The sequence below is a fragment of the Bubalus bubalis genome, chromosome 21, assembly GCF_019923935.1.
Source record: "Bubalus bubalis isolate 160015118507 breed Murrah chromosome 21, NDDB_SH_1, whole genome shotgun sequence".
Lineage (NCBI taxonomy): Eukaryota > Metazoa > Chordata > Mammalia > Artiodactyla > Bovidae > Bubalus > Bubalus bubalis.
In genome coordinates this window covers 52,334,437-52,353,352 of record NC_059177.1, presented here as the reverse complement: position 1 = coordinate 52,353,352, position 18,916 = coordinate 52,334,437, and the positions used below count along the sequence as shown (strand labels likewise).

The 18,916-nt window shown below is 37.3% G+C and overlaps 1 protein-coding gene across 10 annotated transcripts in view; it reads right to left on the bottom strand.

The window, feature by feature from the left end:
- The window catches only part of SETD2 (SET domain containing 2, histone lysine methyltransferase), an 83,066-nt gene that overhangs the window by 7,638 nt on the left and 56,512 nt on the right, over positions 1 to 18,916 (bottom strand). For 3 of the 10 annotated variants that reach the window (XM_025272219.3, XM_044933889.2, XM_025272223.3), the window contains exons 13-18: positions 9,538 to 9,586; positions 8,168 to 8,351; positions 5,790 to 6,459; positions 4,364 to 4,498; positions 3,170 to 3,309; positions 242 to 353 (exon numbers count right to left, since the gene is read on the bottom strand). In XM_025272219.3, the coding sequence (XP_025128004.2) occupies positions 242 to 353; positions 3,170 to 3,309; positions 4,364 to 4,498; positions 5,790 to 6,459; positions 8,168 to 8,351; positions 9,538 to 9,586 (1,290 nt within the window). Of the gene's footprint in view, positions 1 to 241; positions 354 to 3,169; positions 3,310 to 4,363; positions 4,499 to 5,789; positions 6,460 to 8,167; positions 8,352 to 9,537; positions 15,308 to 16,704; positions 16,786 to 17,041; positions 17,325 to 18,916 lie in introns of those variants that run through there. The other 7 variants (XR_006547426.1, XR_006547428.1, XR_006547425.1 and 4 more) reach the window with 7 other exon arrangements.

Here is an 18,916-nt window from a genome sequence, read left to right as displayed (position 1 = left end):
TTTATCTCCAGAGCGGGACTATGACAAAACGGGAGCAATACAAAGAAATTAAGGGTTTTATGTTTTGTTCTACCGTACCTACTTCTGCCCTGTGTGGATCCCCTACCACCTCCAAGCATGTTTCACATGCCTAATTCTCCAGGACAATAAGGAAAACAGAATTCCAAGATAACATGGCTAATGGTATTAAAAAATGACAAGACAAAGACTCCCAAATGACCAGGAAACAAGCCACACTCACCTTCATGGGATTTTCATCATATGTTGGGGTTCCCAGGTCCATTTCAGCTTCATGCTCAAGGCTGGCATCATCTCCTGGGCTTTCCCAAGTAGGAGGATCCCACTGAGTCTGCCTAGAAGAAGGTAAGAACAGCTATGCTGTCATGGCCAGAAAACAGAGGACACTGGCATAGGTATCTCTGCTCATATACTCATAAAAATATAACATGCAATGAAACACAGAGTAAGTCAGCTCCATGAGAGGGACATGCTTCCCAACAGCAATAACTCTATCCCAGAGACATGTTGTTTAGGCCACTGTATTTCCATAGCCAACGTTGTGGCAACGTTTACTAGGTATCAAAGACAACAGTAAAACCAAATATTCTGTCTGGCTCTCATCTGGCTCTTCATGTCCTACAAATAGGATTCAACAAAGGCTAAGGAAAGTACATGCAGTAGGCGCCTGCCTATGCCACCCTTTTGCAGGTGAAGAGATCAATCATAACTGTACCTAGCATGTACATGGAGGAAAAGAAAATAAATCACAACACCCTCCTCATAATCCTTGATCATGTGAGAAAACTCTTTCCTGCTTTAGGAGTTTTCTTATTTGTATTATTAATAATAGTTTTGCTCCTCTGGTTTGATGATTGACAAAATGGAAAAGATGTGATGAACAGCTTAAAAACTTGCGCCTTCTGCTAAAAATAGTCTCAACTGACTACAAAAAAAAGAAAAAAAGAAAAAGAGTTCAACCATGTTAACTCTTTGCATGTTTTTTTCTTTTTTCTTTTGGCTGCACTGCAAAGCTTGCAGGGATCTTAGTTCTCCAACCAGGGATTGAACCCTGGGATCCTGGGCTAGAGTCCGAACTACTGGATTGCCAGGAAATTACCTCCCTGCATGTTTATGGTTGTTTTGAAGGTAAGCAGGCAGAGTGGCTTTGTTTTTGTTAAAAAACCTAGATCTGTGAAGTAACAAGTAGAATTAAGGAAACTCATATTCAGGAGTCAGAAGTCAGTTGTCACAAGAAATGCTGTTAAGGGGAATCACTTAAAATGTCAAAAGCCTCCAAGAAGCTAGCAACGTGCTTGACAGGTCTATCCTGTCGTCACAGTCTTGTGCTTTTCTCCCACAGCAATTTTTAGTCAGCAACATTAAAAGCATTTGATGTAAATCAGTTCTGTAGATGATTATGAAAGTATCTCTAACCGACAGAATTAATTTTAAAAAAAGGGCTCAAGATTTCTATTGTAATCAAAGAACCACATGCAGTTGTGGGTTTTATTATGGGAATTAAACAGAGAGGGAGGTATTATGCTCTTAGGTGCTAGCTGAAGAAAAGCTAGAAAAGTGCAGACATAAATAAGAAATACAAATTTTTTTTTCCTGGAAAAAAGTGATAAAGTTTGCTTTGGTATTGGGAAAAAAACAAAGTCCTGATAAAATCTGCAGACACTGATTTTTAAAGTCACAACACTTTCAGTCAGCAGTATAACAAGAGCTTGTTTTATAAAGATATTTTTACAGAAGTAATGAAGACCTAAGTAGAAAGGGAAAATACTTGAGTGTATGAAATTTTTCATTTCCTTCTGTCACGTTACCAACAAGAACTTGCAATATTCTTGGATTAAGAGATCTAACGATGCTAACAGAAAATGGTAGATGCCCCAAAAAAGCAATTCACAAAAGATAAAAATGGTTAATAATCTAATGAAGACTTTCCATCTCAAAAATAAAAGAACTGAAAATGAAAGTAAGATTTCTTATCTACTATCTTACATGAGTTAAAAAACCTACATGAAGAAAAAGGTACCTTTGTATATACATTATGTGGGAGTCAAAACTGGTATGATTTTTTTTTCTTTAAATGATAAGCTGATAATACATGTTAATTTAAAATGTGTATCACTTTTGACCAAATATTTTGCCTCTAAGAATCTGCCTGAAGAAGGCAGTAATTATTAGCATCTGTAAGAATGTCTAGCTTTAGAGCTATATATAAAATAGTAAAAATCCATCCATCGGAATAGGTTAAATAAAATTTGGTATGTCACACAGAAGAGCAGAGGTTAGGGGAACTTCTATAAAGGATCTGTGACCTTGTGGACCAAATGATCTCTCTCACAACTAGTCTACCGTGACTGGAGGATGAGAGCAGCCGTAAACAATTCCTAAATAAATGGGTGTGTTCCCAATAACTTTATTTGCCAAAACAAGAAGCCCATGGGCTGGGCATAGTCTACTGACCCCTGCAACAAATAAGCAAGTATTAAAAATACTGTAGTTTTATATTAATGGATAAGGGAAGTTCTATAAATAGACTGGTAAATAAAGCAGATGACAAAACATGCACCCCAACAACTTACATTATATACCAATGTATACAGAACATATATACATTCACATAAAGCTATCTGCCTAAAATATATTTTTAAATTCTAAGAATAAGATAAATCAGGTTTTTTTATATACAGCAGGGGTCAAACTATGACTCACGAACCAAATTAAGTTTACTCAGAACAAAGACACGCCCATTCATTTATGTACTGTCTATGGCTGCTTATGCAACAACAGAAGAATTGAACAGTTGTGACAAAGACTGTTAGGCATGTAAAGCCTAAAATACTTACTCTCAGGCTTTTTACAGAAAAGGTCTGCCCATGACCCGAGAAATCTACTATGCTAGATGAAGTTATTAGCATTTTTTAAAAAGATTCCTTAATTTTCTTCAAGAGTCTTGCAGATTAAAAACACCAGAATGTTAACAAAAAAGGACAGAAGTCTAACATATGTTCCAACATTTATGATGTGTTTCTGGAAAGCCAGCAGCCCTCAAGCACAGTTAACAGCTAGTGACAAGTCTATAAACATAAAGCCCCCCTCGTGGAGGCAGCTTCTTTGACCAACTGAAAGCCGACGTGGGGGTGCCAGCAGCTTTTCTTACCTGGTGATCACATGGTAGTAGTAAATCTTTCCTTCTGGGTCTCGGGCTGTCTTCCAGTTGGGAGGTAAGACAATGGTTTTTGGTTTGGGAGGAGATGGGGGTGGTAAATCCAGGAGATTATTTGTCACAACCATTTCAGGCTAAAAAGAAAGACACATACAAGGTCTTGATCAGTTGATCAGTGACATTCCTTTTTTTTTTTTTTCTTTCACTTTTCAGCTACACCACATGGCTTGTAGGATCTTAGTTCCCCAACCAGGGATCAAATCCGCACCCCCTGCACTGGAAACATGGAGCCTTAACTGCTGGACTGCCAGGGAAGTCCCGGTGACATTTCGTTTAATTTGGCTGAAAAGGACAAAAGTAGTCACCTTAAGCAGTATGTTTCAATAAAAACATTACATATATTCTTAAAAAAAAAAAAAAGGGTACAATTTGGGAAATGATCAGAAATGGTTTACATGAAGAGCTTTTAGTAATCTATCAGAAAATTTAGAGCAGGCTCCAAGTTCACTATCCAATGCATCATATTTAAAAATATTCAGCAGCTCATTAGAACAATATTTTTTGATCTTAAAAAAAAAACCAATGCTAAATGGCATTTAACGAACTCCAGGGTACTGATTAGCTGAATGGATTTAGGACATAAACACATGTGATAGAATGTTAACATTTATCCATTATTTATTTTCTATGTTTGAAATCTCATATTTACATTTTTAAAATATAGAAATGGGTGACCAGGTTGGTGGGTTTTTTTCCTCCAGTTTAAAATTTTTTTTCTAAACAAATAGCTTTTAAAAATTTAATGCTACGTTATGAAAAACCAGAAAAACTTCAGGCTCCACTGTCCATGGGATTCTCCAAGGCAAGAACACTAGAGCAAGTTGCCAAGCCCTCCTCCAGGGGATCTTCCCAACCCAGGGATCGAACCTGTGGTGTCGCCTGCATCTTCTGCACTGCAGGAGGATTTCTTCACCGCTGGGCCACCCGGAAGCCCAAAAACTTTATAATCACTGTTATAAACTGAATTCTGCCTCTCTCAAATTCGTATGAAGCCCCAACCCCCAATGTGACTGTATCTGGAGACAGGGCCCTTAAATAGGTAATTAAAGTTAAATGAGGTCATAAGAATGGGGCCCTAAGCCAACAGGTGTTACTGATGACAGTTTTATCAACTAAAGTATTTCTTACTGGCTGTAAGGGCTGGGGCTGCCCTGGTGCAACTATTGTGGTCACGGCTGCGGCTGGCTGTACCACCACTCCTTGTGGGTGAGCTGTGAAAATCTGTTGTCCCTGGATGTACTGAAGACTTGGCTGGGCATAACTCTAAAAGATAAAATGAAGAAACTCACAATTCATACATTTCTAGCTCTAATAAAGCTGTATCTGACTTCAAGTTGACATAGATGTTGACTGGAAGAAACATCCATTAACTTTTTTAAACTTTCAATGTATTTTACTACAAATTTGTAAAACAATCTTTTGTAAAAAGCTAAGAAAATTGACAGCCAAAAACCAATAATGCCCATTCTCTTACCAGCTGTATTTAGCACGGTAACATTAATTCTAAGCCAAACATGAAAGGAAAATCACACATACAAAACTAAGCATAAGAATGTCCAGTGCAGTGATATTTATAATTATGAAAAAGAACTTTCAATTTAAACAACTACTCCAGGAAAACGGATAAACAATATAGTCATCAAAACACATACAAATAAAAATACAGAGTAATTTGGAAAAATGGCTAAGAATCATGTTACACAGAAAAACATGATAAAAAACGTCCAAATTCAAAAATACTTAAAATATATAAACGTGGTAAAAGAGATCATAAAAAATGAAGGCAGTAATACAGTTTAGGTTTTCATAATCAAAGCAGGACACTTTAAAAAGGGAAATAAAAAAAGCAGGACACTTTGTCATAGTCTTCTGAGCAAAATTTTGGTACAACTTCATCATACACAAAAAAAACTAACAGAAGTAAAAATTACTTCTTTTACTTCAATACTAAGTATGTATACAGGAAACATGTCAGGGAGTCTCTGCCATCACAGCAATTCACCTTCAAGGGGTGATAAGGAATGATGGGAGGGACACAGGAATGTGATGAAGATGATGCCTTAAAACAGTCTGCTTTTTTAGAAAAACTTAAAATGTGTTGGTTTTACAAAATATTTTTTAAGACCTGATTAAAAACCACAAAAATAGTCACCTTCCCTCCCCCCACCCCCAATCCCTCTGGGGGAAACCAGCTGGAATACTGTCAGCAGTCCTATTTAGAGTGGAGTAAGGAACCAAGAGCAGCTAACAACATGTGAGTGAGCTTGAAAGTAAACGTTCCATCCTCCGTCGAGCCTTCAGATCACTACGGCCCTGCTTAACAGTTTGACTGTAATTCTATCAAAGACTCTGAGCCAGAACCATCCAGCAAAAGTGCTTCTGAATTCCTGACCCACAGAAACTATGAGATAATTACTTATTGTCTTAAGCTGTTAAATAACTTGTGACAAAACAGATAATTTGTATATTCAAAATTAGCAGCCTAAAAGTGCTCAAAGGCAGGACACCCGCCTTCATCAGATTTACAGAAAAGAGGGTTTCCAAAATTAGTTACCTGCACAATTGGTGGAGTTGTCTGTGAATAGGGTGACGTCACACCATAGACAGTTGGACAAGCCTGTCCTTGGTAATATATGGTTGCTTGAGACTGTGCAGGAGAGTACTGCTGCTGTACGCTCACGGATTGTTGGTTTGAATCCCAAACACTGTAATTCTGTCCTTGGACTGGGCCTGGGGCTGGCACTGGCAAGACAGTGACACTGGAGTCTTGGTGTACCACACCGTCACTCTGGGCCACATACTGTGAACTGGAAACTTCCACAGGGGCTGCCACATGTGGCACCACTGGCACAGGTGGAGGGGCAGCGAGGGGTTCTGTAGAATGTCCCACCAAGGGCTGAGAGTGATCATAAGCAGCAGGAGAACACACAGGGTCCATGCTGGGTGTGGGGAGGAGCACCTTTCCAGCATTCGGATTGCTGGGATCCACATAGGCCTGCATGGGATAACCTGGTGGGTAGCCGGCAAAGGGGTGATGAGGGGCATTGTAGCCAAGAGAGTCATAGGGCAGTGGAGACGTCATTCCCAGGTTCTGCATCTGCTGCTGTTGTTTCTGAGCCTCCCGCTGAGCGACCTCTTGCTCAAACAACTTCCGACGCTCCTCTGTAGAAAGTTTATTGCGATCTTTAATTCGTACTTTCTTTTTAGAAGTTGGTGTATCATATCTAGAAAGAAAACAATAAAGCACCACAAGAAGTATTTCCCTAAATCAGAGACATAACCAAAGCACTAGTAAATGTTATGTCACTCAATGCTAAACCAATAACCACCCCAACTCCAATTTCACACTGGCTAAAAATCATACAAAAAAAAAAAAAACAACACTCCATGATAAATATGAGTAGAAATCAATTACCAAGATAAAAAAATGCTTTCATTCTATGATTTGCATTGAAGTTATTACTAGCACAGTAACATGAACAAGGCTTAAGAATTAGAAAGGAAAACCAAAACAAATTTGTATGACATAGACTGTTGACAAGGACAGAAAAGGAGAGGGTGGGGCATAATGGGCAAAAAAAATCTACACTATTTAAATTAGTAAGAATTTCATATGCTTAACAAACATACGATCAACAAATGCAATGGTCAACTGCATATCTGAACACTAAAACCAAACTGAATATGTAACAAAAGGTATGTTTCTCAGAAATAAATACACCAAAAGATGTGTATTTTTTAAGTTTTCCTAAAGAAAACTATAAACAATTAAAAACATTAACGAAAAACTTTACAAAAATATTAAAGAATAACTAGACAGAGAATATGCAAATACTCAAAGCAGATTCTAAGGAAGAATAAATGTGAGAAAAAGACAGGAACATCCCAGAAGATCAAGTAAGGATCTGTTCTACTTGCTATCAAGACTTAAATATAAGACAGTCATAGGAGCCTCATCACAGATCCTCCCATATGTGAAGACCTGTTGGGAGAGAGGCGGTACTGCAGATCAGTGGGAAAAAGAGGAACTTTCAGAAGTAAATGATAATGGGGCAACTGGGTATTCACTTAGAAAAAAATGAGACCAGGTCCCTACTGTAAAATATATACAAAAATTAATTCCCAATGGATTAAGAACTTAAATTTCATTTAAAAAAAAAGTGCACACACACAGAATCACCTTAAAAGTAGGGAAGAATTTCTTAAAAGATTGTAAACATTGACTATAAAAGAAACATACAATACTATGATATATTCAATAACATCATAATTAATACATCCTGAATATTTAAATACACAGAAAGAATCAAAACATAAGTCATAAACTAGGGAAATATACTTGCAGAATATTTAGAATATAGAAAAAGAACCCCTAGAACTTAAAAAGACAAAATTGAATGAACAACAAATAAAAAAATTCTGACAACTCCATTACATAACTACTGCATCTCAATTTTTTTTTTAAGAATATTTAATTTAAAAAGAACTTGTTGTGAACAAATGTTTTCTAGTTTGCAGGAGGTGATCATGGGGCCTGTTTTTTTACCATCAGGACAAAGACAGCCTCTGCCACAGGGATCAAACATTTTGAACAAGTATGGCACAAGAGTCACTAAAAAACAAAAGTTCTGACTTTTGTTTAGAAGAATTACTATTATCTTTGAAAGGTTATCTCCCATCAACCGATACAACCCTTTAAAGAACAAATCTTTGGCTCCTCAAATAGCACTTAAATGTTATGAAGTCGAAGCCATTCAAGTTAACAAAAATCTATTAGTCTTTACAATATTATTACTGTCAAAAGAGACTATCTCAATATCCATGAATACTTTTATTACAAAAGCCCATGTTGCCCCAAATCAGAAGTGTGTTGCTTGGGCTCTCAAAAAATGACTTGCTCGAGACAGAGAATAACTCACAGAAGCCACTTACCTGTCATCTGTCCTTTTGGTTCCCCGCTCATAGGCAGAAGAAGGTGGTGAGAGAGAGCCCCTTCGTTTCCTTTTCTCTTTAATTTGAGTTTGTTTGTCTGGGTCTCTCTCTCTCGACCTGTTAGGAGTCTTTGGGGCAACTGTTTGATCTCTGAAGCCTACAGCATCCCTTCCTCGTTCGGTTACTAAGGGAAAAGGGTTTTAAAAAAATTTACTTGAAGACTTTTCTCCACATGATAGTGTATAACTGTATAATAAAATTTCTATCCAACAAATGGATCAATGGACTCTCCTTCACATACCCAGTCCTGAAGTTGGACGAAACATAAGGTCTTGTATGCTTGTGTGCTTTACTCTCTAAAAGACTCTTCCAAGAATGCCCTTTTCTACCTTTTTCCACCAAAGTCTCAGTTCAAGCTTTCATCATTTCTAACAAGTTCTGTGGAACACATACATGCACGATGTTCCTGATACCTTTAATAAGGCTTTTCGATTCAAAATGCAAAAGCCTTCCACTGCCCTTATAATGCTGCATATTTACAATCTGTGGAACAGCCTGGTAGGCTAAAGCATGACCACCTCAATAGAAAAGTCTCTTATTGAAAAAAAAAATTAGCAGTAACTAAGGAAGTTATCAAAGCCAAAGAGCTACATCTCAAAAAAACAAATGCCAGCTTGCTACTCAAAGATGGAAGCTAACCTTCTTCACTCAGTCTCTAGAATGGTTCTCACCCACTTCCACTGCCACTGCTCCAAAAGCTGCCCTAAAGTACTACTCAGAAGCATTATTATCTGGTTTCACTTTGATCTGCCCAATGACTATTTCCTCCTTCAGATCTAGGTTCCTTTCCCTTGTGTTAATTTCCTTAAAATGTGGCTATTTCTTCACTATATATGTGTAAAATAAGAAAAGGAATCATAGCAGTAGTATATATTTTGACTCTGTACCTTTGAATATGTGAAGCAGAGAAATCATCTTATATACAGAAGCTGATTTCCTCATATTTTAAAATGAGAAAAAAGCTAGACTACGTATTTCCCAAAGTATTTCACAATTCTTCCGAATGTTAACAGCTCTAAGCTTTTTAATTGCTTGACGCTGAGGGGTAACATAGGAAATCAATGGGCTTCCCTTGTGGCTCTGATGGTAAAGAATCTGCCTTCAATGCAGCAGACCTGGGTTCAGTCCCTGGGTCAGGAAGATCCCTGGAGAAGGGAATGGCAAACCACTCCAGTACTCTTGCCTGGAAAATTCCATGCACAGAGGAGCCTGGCAGGCTACAGTCCATGGGGTTGCAAAGTCAGACATGACTGAGCGACTAACACTTTCACTTCACCTTTTTCATGCACAAAATATCTCTGAATACCTACTCGTGCTCTCCTTTTCAGTTTGACTTTTCTTCGGAATTCGATATACCTCCTGCAAAAACACAAACCAAAAGAAGGGTTATTAGTGATGAGTGGAAGCGATTAATTGCTTTGATTTCACACTGGCAAAAAAGAAATGGGGAGGAATAGTCTGGTATTTAATTATTCTTCAAAAATTTACTTATATTTGGCTTTAAATAAGAATAGATCCTGGTCCCTTAAAAAATATATAACACAAATACATATTTATTCTTAAACATCTACCAGGCTTGCATGACCTCATTAGCCAAGGAGCAGATTAAGTAACTAGGGCATTATTTCTGGCAGAAATACACCTCCTGAAAAATCTTAATTTCCATAAACTGTCTGCATATAAAATGAAGTCATCTATAGTTTCTTTACTGAGAGTATTCATATGAACAACTGGAACATCTCACTTGCCATCGCTACTTAGAGAAAGGCAAGGTTAGGAATAACAGCTTCACATTTCAGAAAAATTACATGTGTAAAGATAATTCCTGCTTTTCAGTATATTTTCCTACAAATACAGAATCAATTTAGCTAATGGCTAAATGTCATTTACTCTTACACTCCTGCTGTTATTTTTAAAAATAAAAGTTTCGGATCATTGTGGCTCTTCAAATACCATCTAATACTCTATCAAGATTCTTCTTGAGAAATATAAACTAAGTCTTGAGGTAACTTTTCTTGCTGTATGAACCTAGAGCCTAGAAACGAACCTGTTTCCTGAAAATCTCTGTTTTAAGTCCATGAAGCAGCTCTTAGACACATTCTTCCTTATCCAGTCACCTGGCTGAGTGGGAACAGCACTCCCACACATTCTCAATAGTACATCATATAAAACCCTTGCTTTAGAGTCTTTTTGAAATACTGACCACATACAAGGTGACCTGGTAATCCCATTTTTTTAAGGAACTGTACTCCAAGGAAAATCTTTCTACATGATTTTTGGTTCTAGCAACATCTGTGGAAAAGGAAATAACCCATATATCACACAACTGAAGAAAGGTCAAGATGTAATATTCAGCTGCCATTAAAAATGCCAAATGTGGACTATACACATACATGGCAATCTATAAGAATATAGATTTTTAAGAGAACCCTTTAATAAGACTCCATGCATGCTGACAAATTATCTAATATAAAGACGATGACATTATTAAATGTGCACTTATCCTGTGTGCCAGGTGTCATGCCAAGCATTTCAAACACATAATCTTATTTGAGTTTCAAAACAACTCTCATAGTTTGTTATCTCCATTTTACAAATGAGAAAACTTACTTAAAAAGTTTAGCAACTGATGCTTTCAGAGCACTTTTGCTCTGACTCCAGAGCACATCTGTCCATATGACGAAGTGGCATATTCTGGAAAGGAGTGCCGTTCTGTGGATTTATGCACAAATGTAGTAAAAATCCACCATCCACCTAGCCTTTCCTATGTAGGATTTCCACTAGAGCTGCGATTCTCAACTCTGGCAGCATGATTAGATCACTCCAGGAAACTTATAGATGTACTATCCCAAACAAACTGAACCTAAAATTCTGGGAATGAGTCCCAGGCATCTGTATTTTTTAGAAGCTCCCCAGATGATTCTGAAGTCCAGAGAAGATTAACAACCACTGAACTACTGGCTTCTCTTAAGAGGCCTCACTCATTTCTCCCTCATAAGGGAGAATCTGACAAAAGAACTATGTTTGCACCCTCAGTTCAGTGCCATCTAGGCTCTTCCTCCTCTTGGGCTGCATGTGCCTAGAGAAGACCACATTCCAACCTATCCCTCCTCCTTGACTAAGTAACCTACTGCAGATAGGTCATTTTCTTCCAACAGTCTCAAAAAGTACACATGGGAAATTTGTTGGCAAAGCACTCCAGCACATTCTTTTTTTTTTTTTTAAACACATTTCAAATGAACTCACAGAATAGACTGTAGAAAAAGGATTAAAACAAAATTTCAAAACTTTGTAGGATTACTTTTTCTGGAAAGTATAAAAATTTAGCACTGATTAGACTGTTCTTTAGCTAAACAAGACTTTGAGAACAAAATACTTTACAATGAGAGTATAATTAAATTTTACCTTTTATTATATAGATATCAGATTATATATTCTGTAATAACAGATTTTTTTTTTTTACAACTATTTTTCCCTGTTAGCAAGTACAGACAGAATTGTGTAGTATGCATTAAACAAATCTTTCTTCCTAAATGATGGCAAGACTAAGAATAAAAAAGAGAAAGACTCTGAGCCAGATGCCATTTTTATTGATGGAAGGGCACAAAAAAAGAAAATGTGAAAGCAAAGTTATGAGATATGGAGGCTAGAAGTTAAAGTGCCAACTCCAGGTAAAAGGAATTCTAGGAGAGAAGGAACTATTTTGAGAAACAATCAAGGTGATTTTTTTCAGGATTAAAGAAATATAAAATACTTCTGATTAAAAAGGCAAAGAACATCAAATGAAGCTGGGCAAGATTGAAGGCAGGAGAAGGGAACGACAGAGGATGAGACAGTTGGATGGCATCACCAACCCAATGGACATGAGTTTGAGCAAACTCCAGGAGATGGTGAAGGACAGGGAAGTCTGGAGTGCTGCAGTCCATGGGGTCGTAAAGAGCCGGACACAACTGAGCGACTGAACAATAAATCAAATAGGCAACAAAAAGATTATGACTTAGCAGCAAGTCTGCGTCTGGGTTTATCGCTGCCTTTCCCCCCAATCTCATTCTGGCTCATTTTAAGATAGGTAGAAAACTGCATCCATACAATGGAGTATTATTCAGCCATAAAATGGAATTAACTACTGATACATGCTCCAATGTGGATGAAGTCTGAAAACACTACACTAGGTAAGAGCACTCAGACACGAAAAGCCGCATATTTCATAATTCTATCTATCCTCTTTATCCAGAGATTCTGTATCTGCAAACTCACCAGCTCACGAACATTTATTTGTAATTCCGAAATCATTATGTTGAGAGAAAACTTCAACAACTCTTCCCCCGAAAAGATGAGTCAATTGGTGACGTTTTTGTTATACTTTTCCCAAACAATTAACTGATAACATGATGTAACACACTTACCCAAGAGTACATGAGAATCTTTTCATTATGTGAAATAATGAAATGAAACAATAAAATAATCTTTTCATTATTTTTTCTGAAAATGCTTCTCGTATACTAGTATCCTTGTGTTATTTCTTTTCCAACTTCTTCAGTATTATTTTTACTGACTTCACCCCAAGGTCTGACCTGCAGCCTGGTTCTTTAAGTATCCCTTCAACCCCAGCTAAGAATGGCTTTGCACATTTTTAAAGGGAGGGAGAAAAGGGGAGAGAAAAAAGAAAGGGAAAGGGAAGAAAAATTCCTTTAAATTCAATCATGGATCATAGTTTGATCTCTGCAGCATTAAGGGAGAAAAGATACTTGAACAAAACACTAAAACAGTCATTTCTATGATTTAAGAACGGCTTCCCTGGTGGCTCAGATGGTAAAGAATCCGCCTGCAATGCAGGAGACTTGGGTTCAATCCCTGGGTCAGGAAGATCCCCTGAGAAAGGAATGGCTACCCACTCCAGTATTCCTCCTGCCTGAAGAATTCCATGGACAGAGGAGTCTATGGGGTCACAAGGAGTTGGACACAACTGAGTGACTAACACTTTGGGACTGAAGGAAGTCTGAAAAGTATTCAGCAAAGGTACATAACATGGGTTGTCCAGGAATATAGCAATCACTATTTTTGGATCAGAAAAAGGAGTGGAAAGAATGTAGGATTTAAATCAGAAGACCTGAATTAATTTTTTTTTTTTAAGTTTTATTAAAGTATAAAGGAGATAGAGAAAGCTTCTGACATAGGCATCAGAAGGGGGCAGAAAGAGTACCCCCTGAATTAATTTTCAACTATGTCGCTTAAAGTTAAATTACAACTTCATAGGCATGTTTCTTTCTATTTTATAGTTGATAAAAACACCACCACTTACTTTACAGGGCTGTAAAGATTACATGACACTCATTCTAGTATTTTCTGACCACCCATCAAATAAAATATACATACTATGGATTCAAGCAGCAGTGTGGTTCCATGGAAAAAGGACCTTCATCATTCAAATATTTCTGAAGTGCCAAACTATATACTACACTCTCTCAGCACTCTGGGCAGACTCGAGTGGCCACGGCAGACCCAGTCCCTGCCTCTGCACTATGTGCAATTACGAAATGGTATCTGCTGTGACTGGAAAGGATGTTATGAGAGCATAAAGGAAAGGCAGAATACTCTATCTTTGAGGAAAAGGAAATGACTTTCAGGGCAAAGGAGGAAACTTAAGTGAGAACAGACATCTAAATAAAAGTCTTCTCAGAAATGAGTCAGAGAGTGTGTGTGTGTGTGTGCATGGAGCATTAGTAGTATCCCCACTGGAAGATCAGAAATGCTTGCGGTGCGAATGTATAAATAAATAAGGACCAGATTATGCCATGGTATGTAAGCTTTGTTAAGAAAAATGGACTTAACTTTAACCATGTAATAAGGAACCATTTAAAAGTTTTCAGTACAACTTTGACATGAATGCAGGTATATTTCCAAAAGGATAACTCTGGAGACTGAATGTAGCACAGACTGGAGGGGCACAGAGTATCATTCACTATTCTTAAGTGGTAACATTATTACAACTATTCCTACAAAGACACCATGATAAGAGTAACTCTTAAACTCTTATTACAAAGATTAAAGAACAGTCTCTGCCCTTGAAGATCTCATGGTCCTGTGAGGAGAAACAGGCATCTAAGCAAGTAATTTTAGAAACCTGGTAAATCTGCTACCACTGTACAGAAATACATAAAAAGGAAGGCTGGATTAGAAAATCACCATTTGTTAAAAACCATAGTTGCACAAGATTCAGGCCAAATCAATTGGCGGATAAATTTCACAAAAAACAAAGTATTTGTAATTTCTAAAGGTGCTCCTATATGACACTTTTTTTTATACAGAGGAAAATAGAAACCTAGGAGACACCACCATAACCAAGCGATCAAAGTTGACAATGCCAGTAATGAGATAAATGAACCAAGCACAACTCCAGACAAAACCAAATTGAGGGGTATTCTAGAAAAATTTTTAAGTATTCAAAAATGTGAAATTTGTAAAAGACAAAGATTGAGGAACTATTTCAGATTAAAGGATACTAAAGGATATTAAAGAGATAAAAATGTAACACTTGATCTCATTCTGAATCACAACTTTTCTTTTTTTTCTATAGAGAACAGTATATGCACAACTGGCAAAATTTGAATGAGGCCTTTTTAAAAGATTAATAGTATTGTGTCACTGCAATTTGCTGATTTTGGTAACACTGAAGTTATACAGAAGAATATCCTTGTATTTGGGAAATAAACATCTAAAAATATCTAGGCACAGTGGGTGTCAGATCTGTTAACTTACTCTTTAAAAGTTAAAAAAAAAAAGAGAAAATAATGAGGTAAATTTGGTAAAATGCTAACATTGGGGAATCTGAATGAAAGGTTTAGAGGAATGTTTTACTGTTTTTAACTACATTCGTCACTGGAATGTGTATTACATGAAGAATACATAAAGAATAGTATTCCTTCAGTTTTCCTATAAATCTGAAATTACATCAGAATTAAAAGAACATTAAGAAGGAAAATTTATATAGTCTCATTATGGTTATATATAAAACTGGATTATACCAACTTATCTGTACTTGAAAAACTTCTTAAGTTTCTGACTAACTTGATCACGGTCCTGAGGGAAAAACAACATTCATTACAGGTGTCTTCTAGCCCAGAGATTCTATACCGTATATAATCTTCTTCGGGTAAGTCCTACATCCAAATCACTCAAAGTAACTTATCCTAAACAGAGTCAAGGCTTTTTTTAAAAAAGTAACTTCACAGGCTATGGAAACATGATCATTAAGTCTTTAGGGAAACAGAATTAAGAGCTCACATAAAAGAATAAACTGTCAAAATGACTTCATTCAAAATCAGAATGTTTAGAGCAGCCAGATTCCTGTCATTTAGATTAGGTGTTGGCAAACTTTTTCTGTGAAGAACAACACAGTAAATATTTTAGGCTTTGTTGGCCATCCAGTCTGGTGCAACTAACTACTTAACCCTACCAGTGCAGTGCAAAAGCAGCCACAGACAGTATGTAAATAAATGAATTTGGCTTTGCTCTCCCTAAAACTTCATTTACAAAAAACAGCAGTGTGGCAGATTGGGCCAGCCCATAAATTAGATAAATTATCTGATAATAAAAAAACCTAGACTACTAATAAGTTTTAAACCATGCTTGTCTTTTATCAAGTCAGATATTTATTACAAAAATTCAACACAGTGGTATCCAAAATAGTGCTCTTTGGGGGCAATTCTGAATTTTAATGAAAAGGATAACTAATATTGATCCTTATGGAAACAGAATAATCTTTACCAAGTATTTTGAAATTTATAGAAATTCAGGGCACATCATTTCATTTTGAAATGTGGCACAGTAGACTTCACATATAATATTAGTTAGGAACCAAAATTGCAAGCAGTGACAAAACCTTTTTTTTGGCCGCAAGGCTAGTGGAATCTTAGTTCCTCGACTGGGGTTCAAACCAGGACCCTCAGTAGTGAAAGTACGGAGTGCTAATCACTGGACTGCCAGGGAAGTCCCTCAAGCTCAAAACTTTCCAGTTGGGTAACTCTATATTATTTAAAACTTCTGTAGAGAGTTCGATGCTTAACTTTCTAGGAAAATAATGTTTAATTAAAGATGTTTTGAAGGACTTCCTTGGCAGTCCAGGGGTTAAGACTTCGCCTTCCAATGCAGAGGGTAGGCTTGATCCCTGGTTGGGGAACTAAGACCCCACATGCCTCTTGGCCAGAAAACCAAAACTTAAAAGATAAATAAATAAAGATAATGTCTTGAGATAAAGAAGATAATAAGGATGGTCCTCAAGAAAAGTCTACCTTATCACATATACAAAATGTTCCTTAAATCATCTAATCGAGGTAAGTAACTACTCAAATTTCACCATAAAGAAACACACATCCTGTGACCTAAGTGTTCATAAAAGAGGCTCTGGAATCACTAGCCATCACACTCTCTCAGCTGTTTAACTGCAACTGATACTGCCAAATGCACAGGAACCTTACCTCTTCTTCTCATGATCCAAATGAATGAAGATTTTCCAGTCAAATTATAATTAATCATCACTTATAACCAGCTGTTTTGCCCTGTGAAGCATAGGGTATATTTTCAGCATGAGGGGTGATGTACAAGAATTCCTTTTACAAACAGAAATATATGCACATGCCCCTGCTGAAAATGTTGCCCAGTTGATCTGCATGTGAAAATGAATACATGCTTATGTGTAGCAATGTGCTTAAGTGATGTTTCTTGTTGAGGTCTACTTTAGGAGTCAAAAATGTGTAAGCCTTGTGGAACCAAGGCAGTGGTCCTGTGTATAGAGGTATAGAAAAAGTAGCTCACTTAATCCTTTCTCGCCAGGAGTCGGGATTTTCCCAGAACGACATCCATTGTCGGCAATGGACGCACCAAAATAACGCCGGCGCCAGTGAGTTAACCACCTCTGTCCTCTTTTCACCTATTTTATTTTTCATGCATCATCCAACTTCCCAACCATCTTCCTGTTTCTTCACAGAATGCACGCTAGGTTCTTGTGTTTCTTCAGCACGAAGTTGGAAATGGAGTTGAGAAAAGGAGACACATGGTCAGCTGGTGATGTTAACAAGCTCCGTGCTGCCCTGAGAAGCTGGATGGAAAGGTTCAGGTTACAAGGGGGGTCATCATTAGGCCTGCGAGGACAAAGAGTCATTCCCGAAGCTCCACTCCCTTCCCTCCCACCCTCTTTCATTCCCTGGTGGTCCCTACTGTCTGCCTTCACAGCTAAAGGGCTAAGAAACCTGAGGCAACCTCTTTGAGTTCTTCACTCCATCCAGTACGTAGACAGGCCAAGTGGAACACACGTCCAGCAATGTTACAGTGGCCCAGGAAGGTCAAGGAAGCTTGGAGTAGCTAACATAACCACAGTCTTAGAGCAAGGCTTTTTAGTGTAATCTTGGAATTAACACCAGCAACTAACACGTGCTTGCAAACAGGTGCTTAAAAAAGGTTGGTTGAATAACATTTTCTTTTCTGCCAATGTTTACTTGAACATATAGGTGGAAGTCAGACAGAAGTAGTTAACTCTCTCAATGCCGGGAATAGGATGGATATATACAAATCACATCAAGGCAAGGTGTTTCTCTAAAACATGTTCAAATTATGGGTCCCTAGCTAAAGTATATATATTTTAAGGACAACTATAATCAGTTTTGAAATTAGAACCATGGTAAATGTTAATCAGAATGACAGATGAATTAAGAACTCCAGTACCAATGCATACCACAACATCACAGTTCAGTCAAGCAAAAACATTTCTCAGTACTGCAATTCTAGATGGGTAATGATTCCAGAGCAAATTATAAAGTTTGAAGAAGGAAGATTTTATTTAATGACTTCCTTGATGCTAAGAACTGGGATAAATCCAAAGTATGAAGGCGAAGAAGGATATGCTTTAGGTACAAGTAAAATTTTAAATCACAAGTCAAGAGAATCAATCCAGATAGTACTGTGTAACCACACTGATCTTTAAGATGGGAGGATAATAAGCAGGGGAAGAAATAATTTGGTAGGACTCAAAAAAATGTATGTCTGGAATATGAGTTTAAAGTACCAGTCATATCTGAGTTAAAGATATCCCAGAGAATAATTTATATCATTACGATTATAATTAAAAAACTACCATATAAAGAAACAAAATACTTATTCTAGATTTTAAGAAGAGACAGGTTTTTAAGAAATTAAGATGATTATGTCTTTTTTTTAAAAAATTACGTCAAGCAGCGTCTTCTCAGGCAAAAGTGAACTACTAGGCCTGCAAGCCCACTCTCACAAGCTATGCCTGTCAGGGCTTTCCTGTCTTCACCTGCGTGCCTGTCTCCATTTCCACCTCCCTTACTGAGTCAGTCTTCATACAGGCTCTAATAGTGGTTTCCAAACACATGAGGGACTTCTTCCAAGGACTCCTTTGCCCTCAACAAAGCAGGCCTTAAATAAAGGTTCACACATATGACTGTCCCAGGAACTCTTTCAATTAACTGCAATTCCAGTCCCTGTGTTCACATGCTGTATCAAAAACAGATTAACTTTGAATCTTTCCTTTTGTATTTATAAAAGGTCAGATTTCATAAGGCTGAGTTTATGCTGAGCTGTAAATGATCAAAGAGAGTAGCATGAGTAAGAGCTCAAATGGGTAAATGAGAGCTGAAACCACACCATCCTTAAAGAAGGGTCTCAACACAG